The sequence below is a fragment of the Toxorhynchites rutilus genome, chromosome 3, assembly GCF_029784135.1.
Source record: "Toxorhynchites rutilus septentrionalis strain SRP chromosome 3, ASM2978413v1, whole genome shotgun sequence".
Classification (NCBI taxonomy): domain Eukaryota; kingdom Metazoa; phylum Arthropoda; class Insecta; order Diptera; family Culicidae; genus Toxorhynchites; species Toxorhynchites rutilus.
In genome coordinates, this window is record NC_073746.1 from 242,294,433 (window position 1) to 242,312,452 (window position 18,020).

The 18,020-nt window shown below is 39.3% G+C and overlaps 1 protein-coding gene across 2 annotated transcripts in view; it reads right to left on the minus strand.

Moving 5' to 3' along the window:
- Window positions 1–18,020, minus strand: part of LOC129776958 (zinc finger protein rotund-like) — a 66,178-nt gene that overhangs the window by 35,771 nt on the left and 12,387 nt on the right. Inside the window, exon 2 of one of the 2 annotated variants that reach the window (XM_055782938.1) lies at window positions 5,785–5,817. The exons of the other annotated variant lie outside the window; for it this stretch is intronic. Coding sequence (XP_055638913.1) covers window positions 5,785–5,817 — 33 coding nt within the window. The remainder of the gene's footprint in view (window positions 1–5,784; window positions 5,818–18,020) is intronic. 2 annotated transcript variants of the gene reach the window in all.

Sequence of the window (18,020 nt, forward strand, 5' to 3'; positions counted from 1 at the left end):
CGCGTCACAAAAAATTGTCTTATTGCACAGTCATTTCTAGATGGTTTCCCAAATTTTTTGCAGTAATGAATTCGGACAATCTCTAACGATCTATTGCAATATTGAACAATTTTCAATAGTTTATATGTTAAAATAAGGATCAAAATAGAGCTCCGAATTTTCGATACATTTGTGCAGACCGCAAGGCATTTTCCCAACACGGACTGGAAATTAAACCGTGGCGATATAAGCAATCAAGCACCGTGACAGTACAAGCAAGCTGTGGAGGGGGTCTCTGTAGCCCATAGCTATACATTTTTATTCCGCTCATAAAACGAACGACCGTGAGTCCAACCCCAGGGCTCTCAATTGATTGATCTTCTCATAGGCCTTTTTCAAGGCTAAAGGCGAAGGCAACCCCAGGGCTCTCAATTGATTGATCTTCTCATAGGCCTTTTTCAAGGCTAAAGGCGAAAATGAATTTGGTAGTTGATTTGGATAAAGTCAGTATTTCTGCGGTTGTGTGGATCGCGCGCTCATTGCAAAATGAACCGTGCGGGAATATAAAAGATGTTATTTTCGATTTATCTCCCCGTCTCGCCCTAGCCAGCGCGCGATCTTTGTTTTTGTTAGGACTGGAAGTTAATTTGAAAAAAAATAATGATAATGACTTACTGTTGTTGCTGTGCGAATCGTTCGCACCGCTTTGTGAAAGCACTTAGCGTTTGTTAGTAGCATTGCACCTGCACTCTTGAGAAAGGGAGAACATTGGCAACGTAGGCCACGCCCTTTGGACAACAATTGCACTAGGCTAAAGTAAAAAAGATGTCATTCGGCGCTTTCAAGGGTCACCAAATCATTATCAGAGAGATCATAACCCTCTAACATTTAATTTTTTGTTAGGAAACATTAGAAAATAGAATCTACGAATGATACCGCATGAACAATCGTTATCACTCACGGAATACATACGCTTGCGATATAACAAATTTTATATGTGAACAGACAGAATAAATTTGTTAAAAAATATTATTCTTAAACGGCTAACCTTGGATATGTTTCTATGCATATTTTTTTGCTGGCTACAATCATGATATCTGTTTCTTCTGTGTATAATTAATATTTTTTAATTTTTTTTTCTTACGTATAACTCATCATCATAGGGGGTCTCCGTAGCCACATTGGTTGCGCGTTCGCTTAGTAAGCGACCGATCGTGAGTTCAATACTCAGGACCCTCATTGACCATCTTTGTGTTGTTACAGAATAACTACGTCCACGCAACAATCATCAGCGATGGAGATCGATCCAAGGTCGATATAAGATCGACTCATCCATACAACTGCTCTGCTCTGCAAGACACATGCTGTTCTATAAATAACACAACAATGATCAATCAACTGTCTCCGCTGTCCGCGGTCTAACTGAATAATGGAAGAACTGAAGGAAAACTCTTACGCTTGAATAGCTACTGTGTAGATGTGTACCATATGCAATGGTATAGAAGGGAATACTCTAACGCCGAAAAAAATGGCAACTGTGTAATGTGCTAATTATAGATATGATAAACATGTGACATGTACACGATAAAAATTCGGCTCTGTTGCAGTTAAAATGCTAATGAGCCACAAATAAACAAAAGGGATAAAAAAACTCATCATCATAAGACAACAGATGGTCAGATTTGAACTGTCTTTATATCGTGGTATTTGTCTACACGTAAATCAGTATGATAGAATAAATTGGAGAATATTGAAGCAAAAATGGAAAAAATTCGAAAAAAATCGCATATGTTCCACAGTGAAAAGTTTGTACAATTTTGGAGTTCATTTCTTCAATAGGAATTAACTTTGACGACATTATGCTTCATGCTCCGTTATTGTGAAAATACTTACAGATTTTGAAGTGGAATAAATACATCGAAAAGCGAAAAAACAATTTCGAAAAAAAGGTTACACCTAGGATAAAATCTATTCTGAAAATCAGTTTTTGTTCTGACTTTTTTCAAATTTAAACAATCATTTAAAAAAATATATTCTAACCAAAAACAGAAAGCAACTAGATGCATCTGCACTGAGGCAACATTTTTGTAAGCATAACTTCAAAATCTTTAGTAGCCGTAACATTGATGGAACGTACACATTCGAGTAGATATTATCAAAATGTTGTAAAGCAAAAGATGCAGATGCTTATAAAATCACTACTACCAGAAATTAGTATATTTTATTAGATTATATTAGTAATGCTGACTACTGTTATATTTTGGAAAATCTCTGAGAAAATGTCCTGTCATCTGGAGTTTTATTTTGTTTACACGCAGGCAAACAAGCAAGATTCGAATGTCAAATTTGCTTTGTTTGATATTTCCTAGTCTGTAAATGGTTTGAATTCATGAAAATTAGAGGCATTTCCCGTTTTTCATACATTTGTATGAATTTGTATGCTCTTTTGCATGCTCATTTACCCCTGCTGTCGATAACGAGCAACCTGCAGTGGCTAGACATAATTTTTATATCCCACTAGCAGACCCGGCGAACCTCGTCTCACTCACTATTTTTTTAAATTATTTTTTATATATTTTTTTAATTTAAAACACTCGCGTTTCCTCTCGATTATTTTTTTTCTGACAGTATCGAATTAAGTGGTTACCGAAATCTTGGCTTTCTTTTCAAATGTTATACGTTCTGTTAATTAACGACTCTCTAAGAAAAATAATGAAAATTCGCTAAAAAAATGGCTTTTTAATGTAAAGTTCACACAGACCAAAGTGCATCAAAAATTAACAATAATTTTTCAAATCCGTTGATCCGTTCTTAAGTTAAATCGTGACATACGGGCACCAAATTATTTTCATTTATACAGATTGCAAAACAGCGGCGACAGCCTCGCTCCAGCCATCGAGCAGCAGTCAACAGTATTGCTCAATGCTGATGTTACCGCCACTGGTTTCGCTTGATACCTAAATCACTTTTGGGAATCGATAATGTGTGTTGTGAATACGTCTTTTTTTATGCCGTCTGATGCGAACTGCTTGTGTTTTTTGATGAAAGTTTGTGCAGGAGGCCAGCATAGATAATAGATTGCCGGCATCAGTGGTGTAGTGGGAAGCGTGAGCGCTGTGTCCTTTAGGCTTGCTTTCATACCATTTTTCCGGAAGATGGCCCGGCGAAATCCATTTTGGTGAAATGAAACGGATCGAACTTTTGATTGAATAGTTGCGAGCATCCCCTTTCGCATGCGAAATGAAACTCGTTGACGATGATAATGAATATAGCCCATTCGAGCAGTGTCAATCATGATGAGAGCTTCTGCTTTCCAAATTGGGAAGACACGACAGCAAAAATGGACAAAATAGTGAGATTAACGCATCAGCATGGAAAGAGAATGTACCGATTTCACTTCACCCCGATGGATTAAAATGAATCAACCGAACATCAGTCTGGCTGAAGTGAAAAGACCAAGTAGATTCGAAAATAGCAAATAACAAGGCCTAGTTGGTGGTAGAACTGAGAATACCGGTACTACTCTACCCAAAGACCGGAAAAACCATCGCGATTCCATAATTTTCCTCCAAAAAAACACTATCTTGCTGTGGTAATGGTCAACTATATGAATCAGATTCTGCTCTCCCGTTCACCTGGATCACGTGAATAGAAAGCGCCTCTTAGCTTACATTGTTCGAGTTATTTAAGAAGACCAGAAGACCATATTTAAGAAGACCATCAAGTTGAAGGAGACATAGCCGAAAATTCTTTGGCTTGCTTCATGACAACCAGTAGTGGAAATATGGAACAACGCCTGTTGACTTTGAGCGAGCTTCTCCGATATCGATACCCAGAATTGGGAGCAATATTCTGCCAGGCCTGGCAGGTAGAAAACGACTACTGAATTAATGGTGTTCATCCCAGAAATAGTCTAATTTACCAAATATTTCTTTGAATGTATGACTATTTCACATTCGTTGTTGTCCCAACGATTACCTGGTTTTGTAGAATTCAATTCGTAATTCATGTTGCATACAACAAAAGCCATTCTTATCATCTTGAATGCAATTTAGTGAAGAGCATTCATTTTTTTAAAAATTTATTCCAGATATATAGACAGATTAGACAATCGCCATTGAAACTTTCCAAAACTTCCATATCAAGTGGTATCGGCTCAGGGGTCGATTAGCCAAAAAACACAAAACCTCTCTGCCTTTGAAAAAAAACGCACAACGTGAAGGAGGTGTCTCCCTGTGGAATATAAGTGCTGCTGCTGCATGCATGTAATTGAGACTAAATATTATTATTTTTCAATACAAAATTGCACTTATTTGAAGCGCTGCCGCGCGTTCCTTCCGGCGTTCTGAAACCGGGTGTAAGCTGTGAAGGATTGTGTACAAAGACCACGAGGACGAAGACGTCGTCGGAACCACATTGTAGTGTCCCGGGGTCCCCACCACACGAGAGCTTATTTTACGTGAATTCGATGCAAATTATTTGCTCAGTCCTGTTGCTGGCTGCCCCGTTTGGGGCCTGTTTTATGGTCGCACGAGAAGCCAATCAAGAGGTGTATTTTGACATCTAATTTTCCCCCGCACTTTCATCTCGTCGATCCGGGGGATGCTTTTATCATACGTTTATTCCGAGTTCCGAACGGGTTTTTTTTTCTGTTTTCTTCCCGTTAATTGAATGCAAACAACCACCATCGGGAGGAATGAAGCGGGAAGATGAAAATGTTGTCATCCCCGAAAGAAAACAGGAGGCTCGAGAATCTGCCGCCGATCGGAGCATGATTTATCGGCCACAATCGGGTGACTTCCGGACCCCCTCCGGAGAGGCAGATGGGTGCGCCAATTTATGGTAATTCGGTAATTTATCGTGGAAATACCGCCCAAACCGTTTGGAGAATGGTAATTCCGTCAGCCGCGCACAAGTGATCGAAAACAAGTGGATTGCGCAGGTTTTTTTTCTCGATTTTGGCAAATGTTAAATGTGCGTGTTCGTGCGCATCTTGCACATTTTGTGACGTTTTAATCCCTATTCGCGCGATGTTGCAACGACACCCGGAAGCGCACCGACTGTGGGAACCAGGCTGCCGAAATCAATACCCCCTCGTTTTTGTTTTGGGCAACATTTAAAAAAAAAACAAAACACTCAGAGAAAAAAAAACTGCGCACGGCTTTCGCAACAAACGGAATTCTACCTTCGTGGAAATGAAAACACAGTCGCGGCGTAACTCGACTCATTAAACCACAATTTGACGTTTAGACGTTTTGGCGTGTGTGTGTGTGTGTGTGTCGGTCGATTGATATATTCACACACATTTTGCGTACTATCAGCAAATACGCGTCGCGATGCGATTTATTGCTGCGTTGGGAATAATTCACCACAGCGGGGTGGGCCACATGGTTTTTCGTTAAGCTAGGAGAAAATTGCCCCGGAACAGAATATGAGACTGTCGTCGAGGTATTCTGCTTTTTTCTTCTTGCGATTACATTCATGTTAAAAAGCTGCTTAACAATATGGTTTTAATGTGCAAAAAAAGGTTTTTTTCTGGTAAGAAAAGTAGAAGTGTGCAAAAATGTGCAACTGAAGGTCAAAATTTTGTGTTTTGACGTTTCGTTGACAGTGTGCGACAGTGACATAAATAGAGAAGTTTGAGGCAAGTGTTAAAAGCGCATTTCAAAAATAGCATGTGTTAATAAAACTCAAGCAAATTATAAAAGGTGTTAGACAGACAATAAACCGGACTGTGTGTGTGTGTGTGTGTGTGTGTTAGGTGAAGGATAATTACACCGGATAAGTAATGAGAAAAAAACTAACCTTCCGATTGCGGCTCGTCTTCATTCCGTATCTCTGAAATGGGGGGAAAACCGGAAAAAGATACACTCAAATTAGTGATACATTTTACGCTGTTGGCTTTCAGTTGTTGTTTTTTTTTGGGTGGGTTTGCGAAATGATAGGTATGATGAGGTGACTCTTATCGGTCCAGAATCTGGTGAAAATCATAATTGAGAGCGCGCAGCGCTCATGTTGCAAAGAACGGACATGCATTTTTGCGCGCCAGAGTCAGACGCGGTACGAAGCGCTTCGATGATCTGGTTCGAGTGCATGGTGGGTTTCCGGTGGCTGGATTTTTTTTCAAATATATATTTTTGCATATATGTAACAAAAACGCCCGCCTGCGAAGCACCCTAATCGGGCGGCTTGATCTGCCCACAGCGGCCCGATCCCATTTCCCCACAAAGATTTTTTTTTTGTTTTAGGAGTTGTGCATACATGCGGTCGCGCAATGGTCAATAAAATGCAGAGAAAAATGCAACAATAACAACTATGCAAACTGCGTTCCTCTCCGCCATCGACTGCGAAATAATATGGAAATTTATTGAAACTCGCTGTTTCGCACTAATTATCGGTGTGCGCGCGGTTGGGGTTTTGATAAAAAATGCTTAGCACATAAAAAAAAAATATGATTACATTCGGAAAAACGAAAAACTGTGTGTTATATAGTATACAACTTACAAATATATGGATCAAAACTGAGTGGGGAACTTACTCCCCTCCCCATATTTCCTGCTTGGGACAACTAATATATAGGTTTCTGGTGTATTGCGTTTGTAATTGGGGTGGCTCTATTTCGGGATCGAACCATCCAGAGACACAAATTTGACGTTGCACAAATTGTTACTCAGCCAATCCGTGTTCCGATTGGATCAAAATGACTATCGCGGAACACCAGAAGAAGTGAAATCGGATAACTGGTGAAGTCGCAACTGTAATAAGAGCTCATCTTAGAACATTTTTATTGAATTTTCAGCTGAGGTCGAGCGTTGTCATGTTGCAAAATCATTTGGTCGTGTCTCTGTTTATAGAGCGGTTATTTTTTTTGCTTCGATTCATAATTTCAAGGCATAAAAACATGTCGATAGAGATCTCTGTTGATGAAGTCATTTATTTTGAGTAGTTCATAATAAAGTTGCGACCAGTTGAGACCATTGTACAGAAGATAATTGTGTTCGAAGATGACTATCAAAATTATTTTATATCCCTTCAGGGAACTCTTTCTCTTGTTTGATTTTGACACAAGATGGCTAGTGACTTTCTGAGCATCAAATAAAAATGTTTGCAACGATGCGAATATTCGAGTTTTGTTTTTTTTTCCCAACTTTTCTTTCCCAACTCTGAATTAAAAACCAAGGCCAAATAAACCGGAGGAGGTACATCCTAAATATCCATAAGATTTCACTTATAGCCCTATTATGGCACCAACTTAGCATCTGTAATGCCAGAAAAGCAGTGTATCTGCATTCAATTCTTACTCCCGACATTTTTCCAAAACAGAAGTAAAGTGACGAACCAACCAAATGTGTTGAAAGTCGCTATAAAACAGAAAAAAACTGCAAATGAAAGGTATTTTGGTAGAGTTTCAGAAGCGAAAATATTACCTGACACTTGTCAGTATTTTAGTACAACTCAAAAAGAAGTAGAAAGAAAGAAACATTTTGTCTGTTTTCCCAATAAGAATGCTGTTGAAAAATACAAGAATGTGGCAACAGTATAAATTCACCTTTTTTTTACATTGAAAAGGTTATATTTTAATCCAAAAACTATACGCACACAAAACATAAAGTGAACGCTTGCTATGCTTTCTATGCTCCTATAGGGCAGATATAGTGCTAAAGAAGCTCTTACAATGGTTATTTTTCAACTGTACAACCCAATCTGCGGTTTCTTAAGTGCTAATAAATGGGATATTGGTGGACTTTTCAGAAGAAAAAAAATACAATATGGTACTTCAAATGCCTTTAACTTAAGGCGAAATGTTTGAAAAAGGATCATTTTTGTTGTTTTTGATGTGTCGAAAGTTAAGAAACCCTAGTCTTTATATCATTTTGAGAAGTCTGAGAATCTTCTACATAAAGTATTTTCTCTCTCTCTCTCTCTCTCTCTCTCTTGTGTCTTCTCTTAAGAAATTGCAGATCGGTTGAGCAGTTCAAAAACAACGCCATCGTTGTGAGAGCCAGGGTTGAAAAATTTCGAAATACTTATTGAAATCGAAAAGCAATTTTTGTCAGTGCAAAATATCTCCACCTACACTCTTCTCTTCTTTCTATCGCGGTGCCGCGGTGCCTATAACTGCTGGTTTTGATATAGTTTTCGTTCCATCGACAGAAATATCAGTCCATTCTCGATGTCAGTGAATGCCCAAGCCAAAAATATCACCTTTCATTGCGTCCTGATGAAATTTTCGTTGGTCATACACCCATAAACTCAGCACTCGAATTTGCCGTTGCCCATCGATGTGTGTGCAATAAGCCGCACAAAAATGGAACCGGGGCTAGAAACATACCAGGAAAACATACACACGAACACGCGTTTAAACGTCTGACGCGGTGTCAGTGAGATGATATTTCTCTTGATAGATATTTTTTCCCTTCCACTGTCAGCTGATCGAAGATGCGTATGAAAAATTCGGGTGTTCATTCTCAGTGAGACAGTGAAACGAATGAGTGTGGGGAATAATGCAAAAACCAAATGTTGCACGTGACGGAGTGTCGGCTGCATGTAATTAAGTTAAGTTCATTTGTCATGAACTGCAGGGGCATTTGTGATTGAATATGATGTTGTCTCAATATCTCGCGCTGTCAGTAAAATGAGTGTGAGATTTTGCTACTCTGGTGAGAGCCCTATATTTCGCCTTTTTAGCATTATATCCGTTCTATATGGACATGTAAAGCGAAGCAATCATCTGTTCAATGTTCTGTATGTTCTCATTTTTTTCTTTTTTTCTATTAAAGAGGCTTTAAACTTCAATGCCTCTTGCCTTGAAAAAGACCATTCAATCAATAGAGGTCCATGGGATTGAACCCATGATCGTTTGCTTGGGATCTAGTTTTAATTCAGGGTTATTCAAATTACCGATCACATGGGAAGTGCATTTTGGGATTCTATGAGTGTTCGATGCATTTTAGCATTTCAATTCGAGCTTTTTAATGCAGGGAAAGATCGTGAACATGTACTGTTTAAAGATTATGCGACTTTCAAATTGGTTTTTTGTTTCGTTAGTAAAATGTCCGGCTTTTACTAACCAAACAAAAAAAAAACACTTTGCTTCTTCTTTCTCCATTTATAAATGACACTGAAACTTTGTCTTTGCAATGCAGTATTTATTACGTCACGATTCTCAATACGATTCCGATGCCATACAAATCACTTCAGTTGTACTCGCAGTGGCAAATTCAAAGGTACGCGGTTATCAGTGAAAGCTATCAAAATTTTTTTATATCTCAAGTCACCAAACCTAATTACGTTCATGGAAACTCTACGCCTGAGTTAACAACCACAAACAAAAAATTGAGCAGCCGAATGCAAACGTGGCCGTATGAGTATTTTGATGGGAATCGTGTAGATGAGATAATCGCTTCCGGAACTTACCGAAAAAAATCTATGACACCGTGATAGGCGATCGGAGAGTGGATGTGTGCGAGAGGGTCTTCCCATTCTCGAAACTAAGGTCGTTATCATCGTCAAAGAGGTTCATTTCGACTGTGAAAGGGGACGCTCGTAGCTTTCATTTGAGAGTTTCATTCGTTTCGTTTCAAACGAAAAAACGAAATTGTCCCGGACCATCTTCCAAACCAAAAGAGGCATTTAAAGAGGGCGTACCAGTTACGCTTACCACCAAATCAGTGCCGCAGACAACTGATTACTCTGATTACTCTGATCACTCTTTTCATAAGTTTGAATGAGTACGCTTCGAATACAACAATGAAACTTTCATTCGTATACGAGCTGCCCTAAAATAATGGAATGTTTCAATTCGCTCTGAAAATGCCAATTGAAAACATTGAATCGATGTGAAGAAAGAAAGAGAAGTGAAAAGAGCATGTACTGAACGGAAGTGATATTTTCTTTATTGAGTGGAAGAGTGTGAGAGAGAAGAGAGAGAGAGAGAGAGGAGAGAGTGTGAGAGAGAAGGGAGAGAGAGAGAGGAGAGAGTGTGAGAGAGAAGAGAGAGAGAGGAGAGAGTGTGAGAGAGAAGAGAGAGAGAGGAGAGAAGAGAGAGAAGAGGGCGAGAGAAAGAGAGAGAAGAGAAAGAGAGAGAAGAGAAAGAGAGGGAAAAGAAAGAGAGAGAGAGAGAAAAAAAGAGAGAGAGAGAGAGAAAAAAAAGAGAAAGAGAGGAACAAACAGAAAGAGAGGTAAAAGAGAGAGTGAAAGAAAGAGTGAGAGAGAGAAGAGAGAGAGAGAAGAGGGAGAGAGAAGAAAGACAGAGAGAGAGAGAAAGAGAAGAGAGAGAGGGAGAGAGGAGAGAGAGGGAGAGAGAGAGGGAGAGAGAGAGGGAGAGAGAAGAGAGAGAGAGAAAGAGAAGAGAGAGAGGGAGAGAGAAAGAGAAGAGAAAGAGAGAGAAGAGAAAGAGAGGGAAGAGAAAGAGAGAAAGAGAAAGAGAGAAAGAGAGAGAGAGAAAGAGAGAGAGAGAGGGAAAAAGAGAAAGAGAGAAAGAGAGAGAGAGAAAGAGAGAGAGAGAGGGAAAAAGAGAAAGAGAGAGAGAGAGGGAAAAAGAGAAAGAGAGAGAGAGAGAGGGAAAAAGAGAAAGAGAGAGAGAGAGAAAGAGAAAGAGAGAAAGAGAAAGAGAGAAAGAGAGAGAGAGAAAGAGAGAGAGAGAGAGGGAAAAAGAGAAAGAGAGAGAGAGAGGGAAAAAGAGAAAGAGAGAGAGAGAGAGAGGGAAAAAGAGAAAGAGAGAGAGAGAGAGAGGGAAAAAGAGAAAAAGAGAGAGGGAAAAAGAGAAAGAGAGAGAGAGAGAGAGAGAGAGAGGGAAAAAGAGACTTTTTTTTGGTTAGGTTTGAATCAATATTATTCTTAAAAGAGCTACCAAAGATAGAAGAATGTTGGATTTTGTGTGCTGAACGATTGCACACGGTTACAAAGGCGATTCCGTTGGAAAGTACAATAAACTGTACATGTTAAACACTTCTTCTTGTCATGGACAGTTACTTATCGTATAGCCTCGACCATGCAACCGTTGAGGGCAACCGCAAGCTAGTAGTAGCTACACTTGTCTGTCTATATCCATTTCAAGTCACGTGCACAACCTTCTTGTTGTATTTCAAAAGAAAATTCGACATTTTTTCTTTTTTTTGTGCCATTCAGGTCACATCCCGACTCGAATGACAGAATGTCATATTTTGATTAGGAAAAATAAAAGATTTTTGTTGTCAGTTAAAAATGGGCGGATTCTTGCTGTCAGTAAAAATGTCGTGTTTTATTGCGATTCCTGTTCAGAGGAACTTATATTTGTCACTTTCTATGACAACTTAGTTGAGTTTCTGATTCATAAAAAAACATCCTTTATTCGTATTTTGAGTGGTGAGTTCAATGATAAGCGATTAGAGATCGAACTACATTTTCTTCATTTTACAGGTAAATCGATGATCGGAACCTGCTATCCAACCGTTTGTGTCATATGAATAAAATTTAACTAAGGTGCCATCAAAATAAAATGTAAAAATCAATCAAAATGCAATTCCTATTGCAATTGAATGACATTCTCATTGGTCTGTTTGAATCAAACGATGAGTGCTGCAGTGAGTGACGTTCAAACTGGATGATTGACAGTTCACTGCAGTTTGACAGTTCGCGGGTCGAACTGAGTGTCACCAAAATTCATCGCAACAGACACACCCTGAGTTGCAATGAGCTGCAATTATCGTTATTGCCATTATTGTTTCTATATTAAATCACTACCGTCATGCATAAATATATGAATGAAGCGTACCGCACAGAATGCGGAAGGGGGTGCAGGCTGGAGGTGAATTGGGGAAAAAGTTGATCGTGTTAGCAAGTATTAAAAAAGCCACACACCAGCGGGAGGGGCGAATATGTACCCAACAAAAGAAATGGAACAAATCGGAAAAATAATATAATAAAATATCCAGCCGCCCGCAAATAATTAGCCCGGACTTTGACACTAGGTGCATAATGCCAACAATAACAAAAAAAAAGTTAATAAATAAAACGCATATTTCTGAACGAACACACTGATTTTTAGCACCATAATGATGCATGACTGGATTGGACACAGCAGTTCCCACGTAATTATTCTTATTTAGCAAACATGCCTTTTTTTTCTCTTTGTTTGAAATATTATAATGATGTCTGATAGCCACAAACCAATAAACTCGCGCTATATGTTGGTTTTGAATTTTTGTAAAATAAAACAATAGTGAGATCTATAAAGGCCCTCCCCCCTTTTTAGCGGGGTGATGACACAGAGAAAAAACCCCGATGAAACGTGGGAGGGAAATAAATTAAAATATAGAATTTTCCGGTTGAAAAACCAAACGTGTCGATAATTGATTTAATTTAATCACTATCTCCTCCCGTGTCCGCGTCAGTCTGCTCTGCTTTGCCCCAACAAATATCGGTTGATTTTGGATGGTTTGTGGTTAGCGCGCATGTTTGCGATTGATTGTTTTTACACGCTTACTTTTTTTGCGTCGATTTCGTTTTTTTTTGTTACACTGCGGCGGTCCACCGAATTTATTCATTTTTTTTTGTCATCTCACAGCGTGATCCGTTGACTTCGGAAGCAACGGCAAAAGAAGAACCATTCAACTTATCAAAATCGCTCCACGCACGTGGAGAAAGAGCACTTCGAATTGAGAAAAAAACCCTCTCCCATCCTCGGATTGAATGTTTATGTTTGGCGCTCGAAACGCACCGAACAAATCGAGTGCGTGCGTGTGTGTATGTGTATACACAACAAACATGATGGTGTGTTTATTTTGGGAACTTGCTCGAAGCTGTTGTGTGTTCGGTAATGTGGAAAAAGCGAAGCGAGATCCGAGCAGAAAAAAAATAGAACCTAAAGGGATCCTAAATTATCATTCCCACTCTCTCTTCGCCTCGCGGACGGACTAGGAAGGGATTCGAAGAATTGATAACAGTGCCGAGTGCGTTCAAGTTTATGCTGTTGGACAAAACGGAACACGTTTATCTTTGCGTGGACTGCGCGCGTCGGATGATTGATTTATAATACTGTCACGAGAAACTGTGCGCGAGGCGCGACCATAAGAAACCACGCTCACTTTCACTTTCCAAAAATTGTTAGACTAAACTTTATTGCGTTTGGAGTTGTTTGGGAGAAAATGATCGCATTCCAGCTGATTTGAATTTATTGTGCAAAAATTGGAACACTGTTGTGAGCGTCGATGACAGTTGGTTCAGAGCAAGTGTTGCCGCGGCTTAACAATCATTGAATGCAATTTACAACGCAAGCGATGCTCATTGCTCTGATAATGCGATGTTCTTCGAAGTCCCGCTTGATTTTGGGACTTCACAAAATATACTTTTTCCACATCGAAATAATATATTCAATGATTCGGATTTTCGCCGCTTCATGTGGACTTCTCGCTCAAGGAAGCAGCTCTCACCGTGTTCCGTGTTCATGTAAATGAGGATTAAAACACTCGCATTAGTGGCGCCGCGTCCTAACCGAATGTCGACCTAGTTTCAAAGCCAGCGCATTCCTCAAGGTCCCAACCAAACGACCGCGCAAAATATGCACAAATCCTCCAACAACTTTATGCATCACCTTCTCGCGTGGTGGGCAGCTTCATGCGCAGATTTCCGCATTCATTTGCATTCAATTAACCGCTCCAACTTCCTCCATGCTGTTGTTAATCAGCCAGCCAAAACCCGCCCGCACCCGCGCTGATGGTAGATTTTAAAATACCAACTCAGAGGGAGGAGAGGCAAAATTCGAATTACAAATCGGCGTGGCCAGCTCGATATGATTAGCTCCCGCTCGAATCTCTACCGGCCATCAATCAGCTCGGCTGCGCTCGAGTGCTGGCTAAGACTCGACCGACAGCGAATGCCACTGGTTGGAGGCGCGCCCCAGTGAGAGAAACCCCGCATCAATTTTGCTGCACCTTCGGCAGCACGTGCAATTTTCGCACGAAACACAACGCTAAGTAATTCACTTTTCTTTCTCACTTAAGCTCCTCCTCCTCCTCGTCTCAACGGTTGAAGAGGAGGAATGGGCTACCCTCTCCAAAGAGCCTTGCAGTAGTTGGCACACCGCGAGCGTTGGGGCCACGGACTAGCTTTGGATTGGCCGAAGGTGCATTCGTAGGACCTTTGGATCCTCCCCCTTAGTTTCTTGCCGGAGAGATTTGACCACCTGTCGCTGGGAGGCGCTAATTGCACGCAATTATAATTAAAATATGCTAATTATATACATATACTGTGTGCACCTCTTTTTCCCACTGTCGTGCGCGCTCAAGAGTACTTTTGATGGATATGTCCCACTTGTCTTCGCTCCCCCTTCATCTCGGGCCTCAAACATCTTCCACGACACGACGGGCAATTAACATGGAAAGCCAATAAAAAGCTAATAACATTAAGATGTGAGTGTGCTTTGTGGCCGCACGGTATCGCGTCGGGCGGTTGTAATATAGGTACTCGCAGTTTGATTTCATGTTCGCGCACACGAAATCCCCCCCCCCCAACCTGCGGGCAGCAATTGCAGGCCAATTGTGGTAGCTGCAAATCGGATCGGATCGGCCCCCTGTCTGCACCTGGGAGAAATTTCTCGCTGCTGGATGGCGCAGACCGCCCAAGCCATGCTAAGGCACGCCCAATTTTTCGTCCAAGTTGGAAATTCCTGCCGAGCGTCACCGCGAAACAAGTAGCTATAGCTGTTAAATTACTGGGTAAATATTTGGGTTTGTTTTCGTTTGGATCTGTTGACAAAGTTGAAGCATGCAAGCAAGATCAACAGTTCGCTGAGGTTCGAAAATGCCACGCTTGAAGCTTCAGTTTGTCAATACGTGGGCTCTGTTTACTGATTTCACATTTTGCATGAAATGACCCTGGTGGTTATCGAGATCAAGGCAAACGAATTGTTATCGTCAGAATTGTTTTCAATGTGAAATCTAGCGATTGTGTAGTTTCAAAATAGAAAAATTATTTTTTTGCAATTTACAGTCAGAATCCAACAATCAAGAAAATTGAGCTCTTCTACACTATGATGCGCAAAGCCACAAATCACAGATCATGCGTAAATTTTTGGTTTGAGCTTGCGTCTGCGTCCTCCGTCATAGTCACGTAGTTTGTCATTTTGTGCCTTTCCTCCCTTCCAAAAAATTGAGGCATAATTAAAGGGACATTAGGACCAATAGAACAACTTCAATCGAAACGTTAAACGTCATTTTACAAAATTAGATAAATCATGCTTTTGAATTGCCCTTAAATCGATGTAAAAAATGTATGAACTTGGAGGAAACTGTTTCCAACCTCAATATTTCGCCACTAGATATGTGAAATCTGAAGAAATTAGAAATATTTTGATGCCATACTTTTATTTTAAACACATTATTTCCATTATTTTTGGCCATCCATTTTTAATGTTTTCAAAGAAAAGCGTCGAAAACATCGCAGGTTCTATATTTTAGTAGCAATGTGGGAACCCTACGTTATAACTACCATGAGCACTTTCGATGGTCAAAGTAGTTTGACATTTACTACAGGTGTGCTAAATTTTTGGATCGCAAAAAAATACTCACAAAGATAAAATAGTGTCCACAATCACTAAGTTGTGCTCTGTATTTGTAACAAATTTGTCGAATTTTGTTAATTTTTCCAGTCGGTCCATGTTCTACAAGACTGAATTCACTCATTAAACGAAAAAATTGTGATAATTATTACCGGAGTTTGGAGCTTGGAAAATTACCGCGTGCGATGAAATCGGTTCATCAGTCATTGTACTCCCCAGTTGCCCGACTCTTAGAACTGGGTGAGAATCGTCATGTAGTTTAGAAGGAAAAAATCTTTCTCGTACCAACATGACTCTCGGAATAACCTGGAGACGCGAATTTATTTCGAATTATTTTAGCTTTCGTTCATTGTGCCATCTGATTCAAAATTATTTCCTAACAAGATTCCCGACTTATTAACAAATTTGTTAAAATCAGGACAGCGCAGGGATTATCAATGGACTGTCTACCCAAGAAGGCCACCCGAAAAGTTCTTTATATTGAGTCAATGCGGTGATTTATTTTGTGACGTTTTCCGTATTTTGAAGTATAGAAGTTTTTCATATTGAATTATACTTTCAAGCATTTTTTCCAAAAAGTGTACTCAATATTTCATTTGTCATAAAAAGTTCATTGACTTTTCAGAACACCACATTTCAATCAGACAGCTGGATTTTGAGTTACGATCAATGATTTTGAGAGCTCGTGGAGAGCACTTGTGTATTTTTGCAGCATACGCAAACATTGTTGTTGGTTTTTATACGTTGGCAAATATGTATTGAAATGGCTACCATAATTTTTTTTTTATCCCTTTTGTTTATTTTAGGCTCATTAGCATTTTAGCTGTAACAGAGCCGAATTTTAATCGTGTACATGTCACATATTTATCATATCTATAATTAGCACATTACACAGTTGCCATTTTTCGGCGTTAGAGTATTCCCTTCTATACCATTGCAAATGGTACAAATTTTACACAGTAGCCATTTAGGCGTAAGAGTTTTCTATCTGTTCTTCCATTATCCAGCTAAGACTGGACAGCGGAGACAGTCGTTGATCCATTGTTGAGTTATTTATAGAACAGCAGCCCGATGTGTCTTGCAGAGCAGAGCAGTTGTATGGATGAATCGATCTTATTTCGACCGTGGATCGATCTCCATCGCTGATGATTGTTGCGTGGACGTAGCTATTCTGTAACAACACAAAGATGATCAATGGGGGCCCTGAGTTTTGAACTCACGATCGATCGCTTACTAAGCGAACGCGCAACCAATGTGGCTACGGAGACCCCCGCCATTAATATTTGATGTACATGATACAAAATGATACAAGAAAAAATCTGAACTTTTGGGACTGGTCATCTCGTAAACCATTTTAAAAATTGATTCAATAGAATCCCGATTTTTAAAACCACCCAGATCATCATACAATTGATAACAATTGGATCGCTTTACCAATTTTTGTCTATTTTACGAAAAGTTAGATGAACTTTTATGGGAAAAAAAATGGAACTGTATCTCAAATATCTGTTCCTAGGAGAAAACTTTAAAAAAGTCGTTTCTTGTTGAGACTGTACAGAACCTAGTTGTTTATAGTATTTGTTGCAAATGACAGATGCAAATTTCGGATGGATTTTTTTTTATTCGGATTTTGACATTTTTGGCGAATTTTCTTTTTAAAAATTTGTATACTTTGGATCGCTTTATCAACAACACAACAAATGAAAGGTATGAAAAATTCGTCAGGTATATTAACCCTTTGCGGTCGTATCGAATTTTTATAGGGGTGTCGTACTGGTCGAAATTAATTTCCCTTGAATGAGCATGTTTCACTGCATGTACCATGAAAATTTATAAAGCTAAGTAAGATCTGTTTATTTCTTGTAAAATTTAGATATGCAGTTACTGAACAATGTGGTTTGATGTGTTTTTATATAAACTATATATTTTATAATTCACCTTCGTATATATGATATGAGAATCACCTACAAGCCGTTCCATAAATTTTCGTATTCCTCCCATATTCATACAGTAATTTAAAATAAAATTTGGTTTACTAACGTAAATGGTGCCGCCTCGTTTCATTCGTTTTACTATACAGGGTAACATCGATATAACGTACATTTTACTTTCGAAATTGTACGTTGTATCGAATTGTACGTTATATCGAAGCATAAAAAAGGACTTACAAACGTAGCCTTATTATGCGTGAATTACTTGAAATTTCAAATGGTTCCTATGACCAGATGGGTCAATTCGAATACTCCACTACCTCAGAATATTCTCGTATGATGGTATGCTTCTAATTCAAATGAAAAAAATGTCATTCCATCGGCTACAAAAAATGTCAGTTGTAATTAGAAGGTACTGGTATCTTGGTATTGGTATCTTCACCGACATGTTTTAGAACGATTCTTTCGATTAGAAGGAAATATACAACTGATAACTTTTTTAGTGTCTACATAGGAAACAATTTTCAGACGATTATTCTTGGAAAATTGTTTCATGATGCATTCGTTCGCTG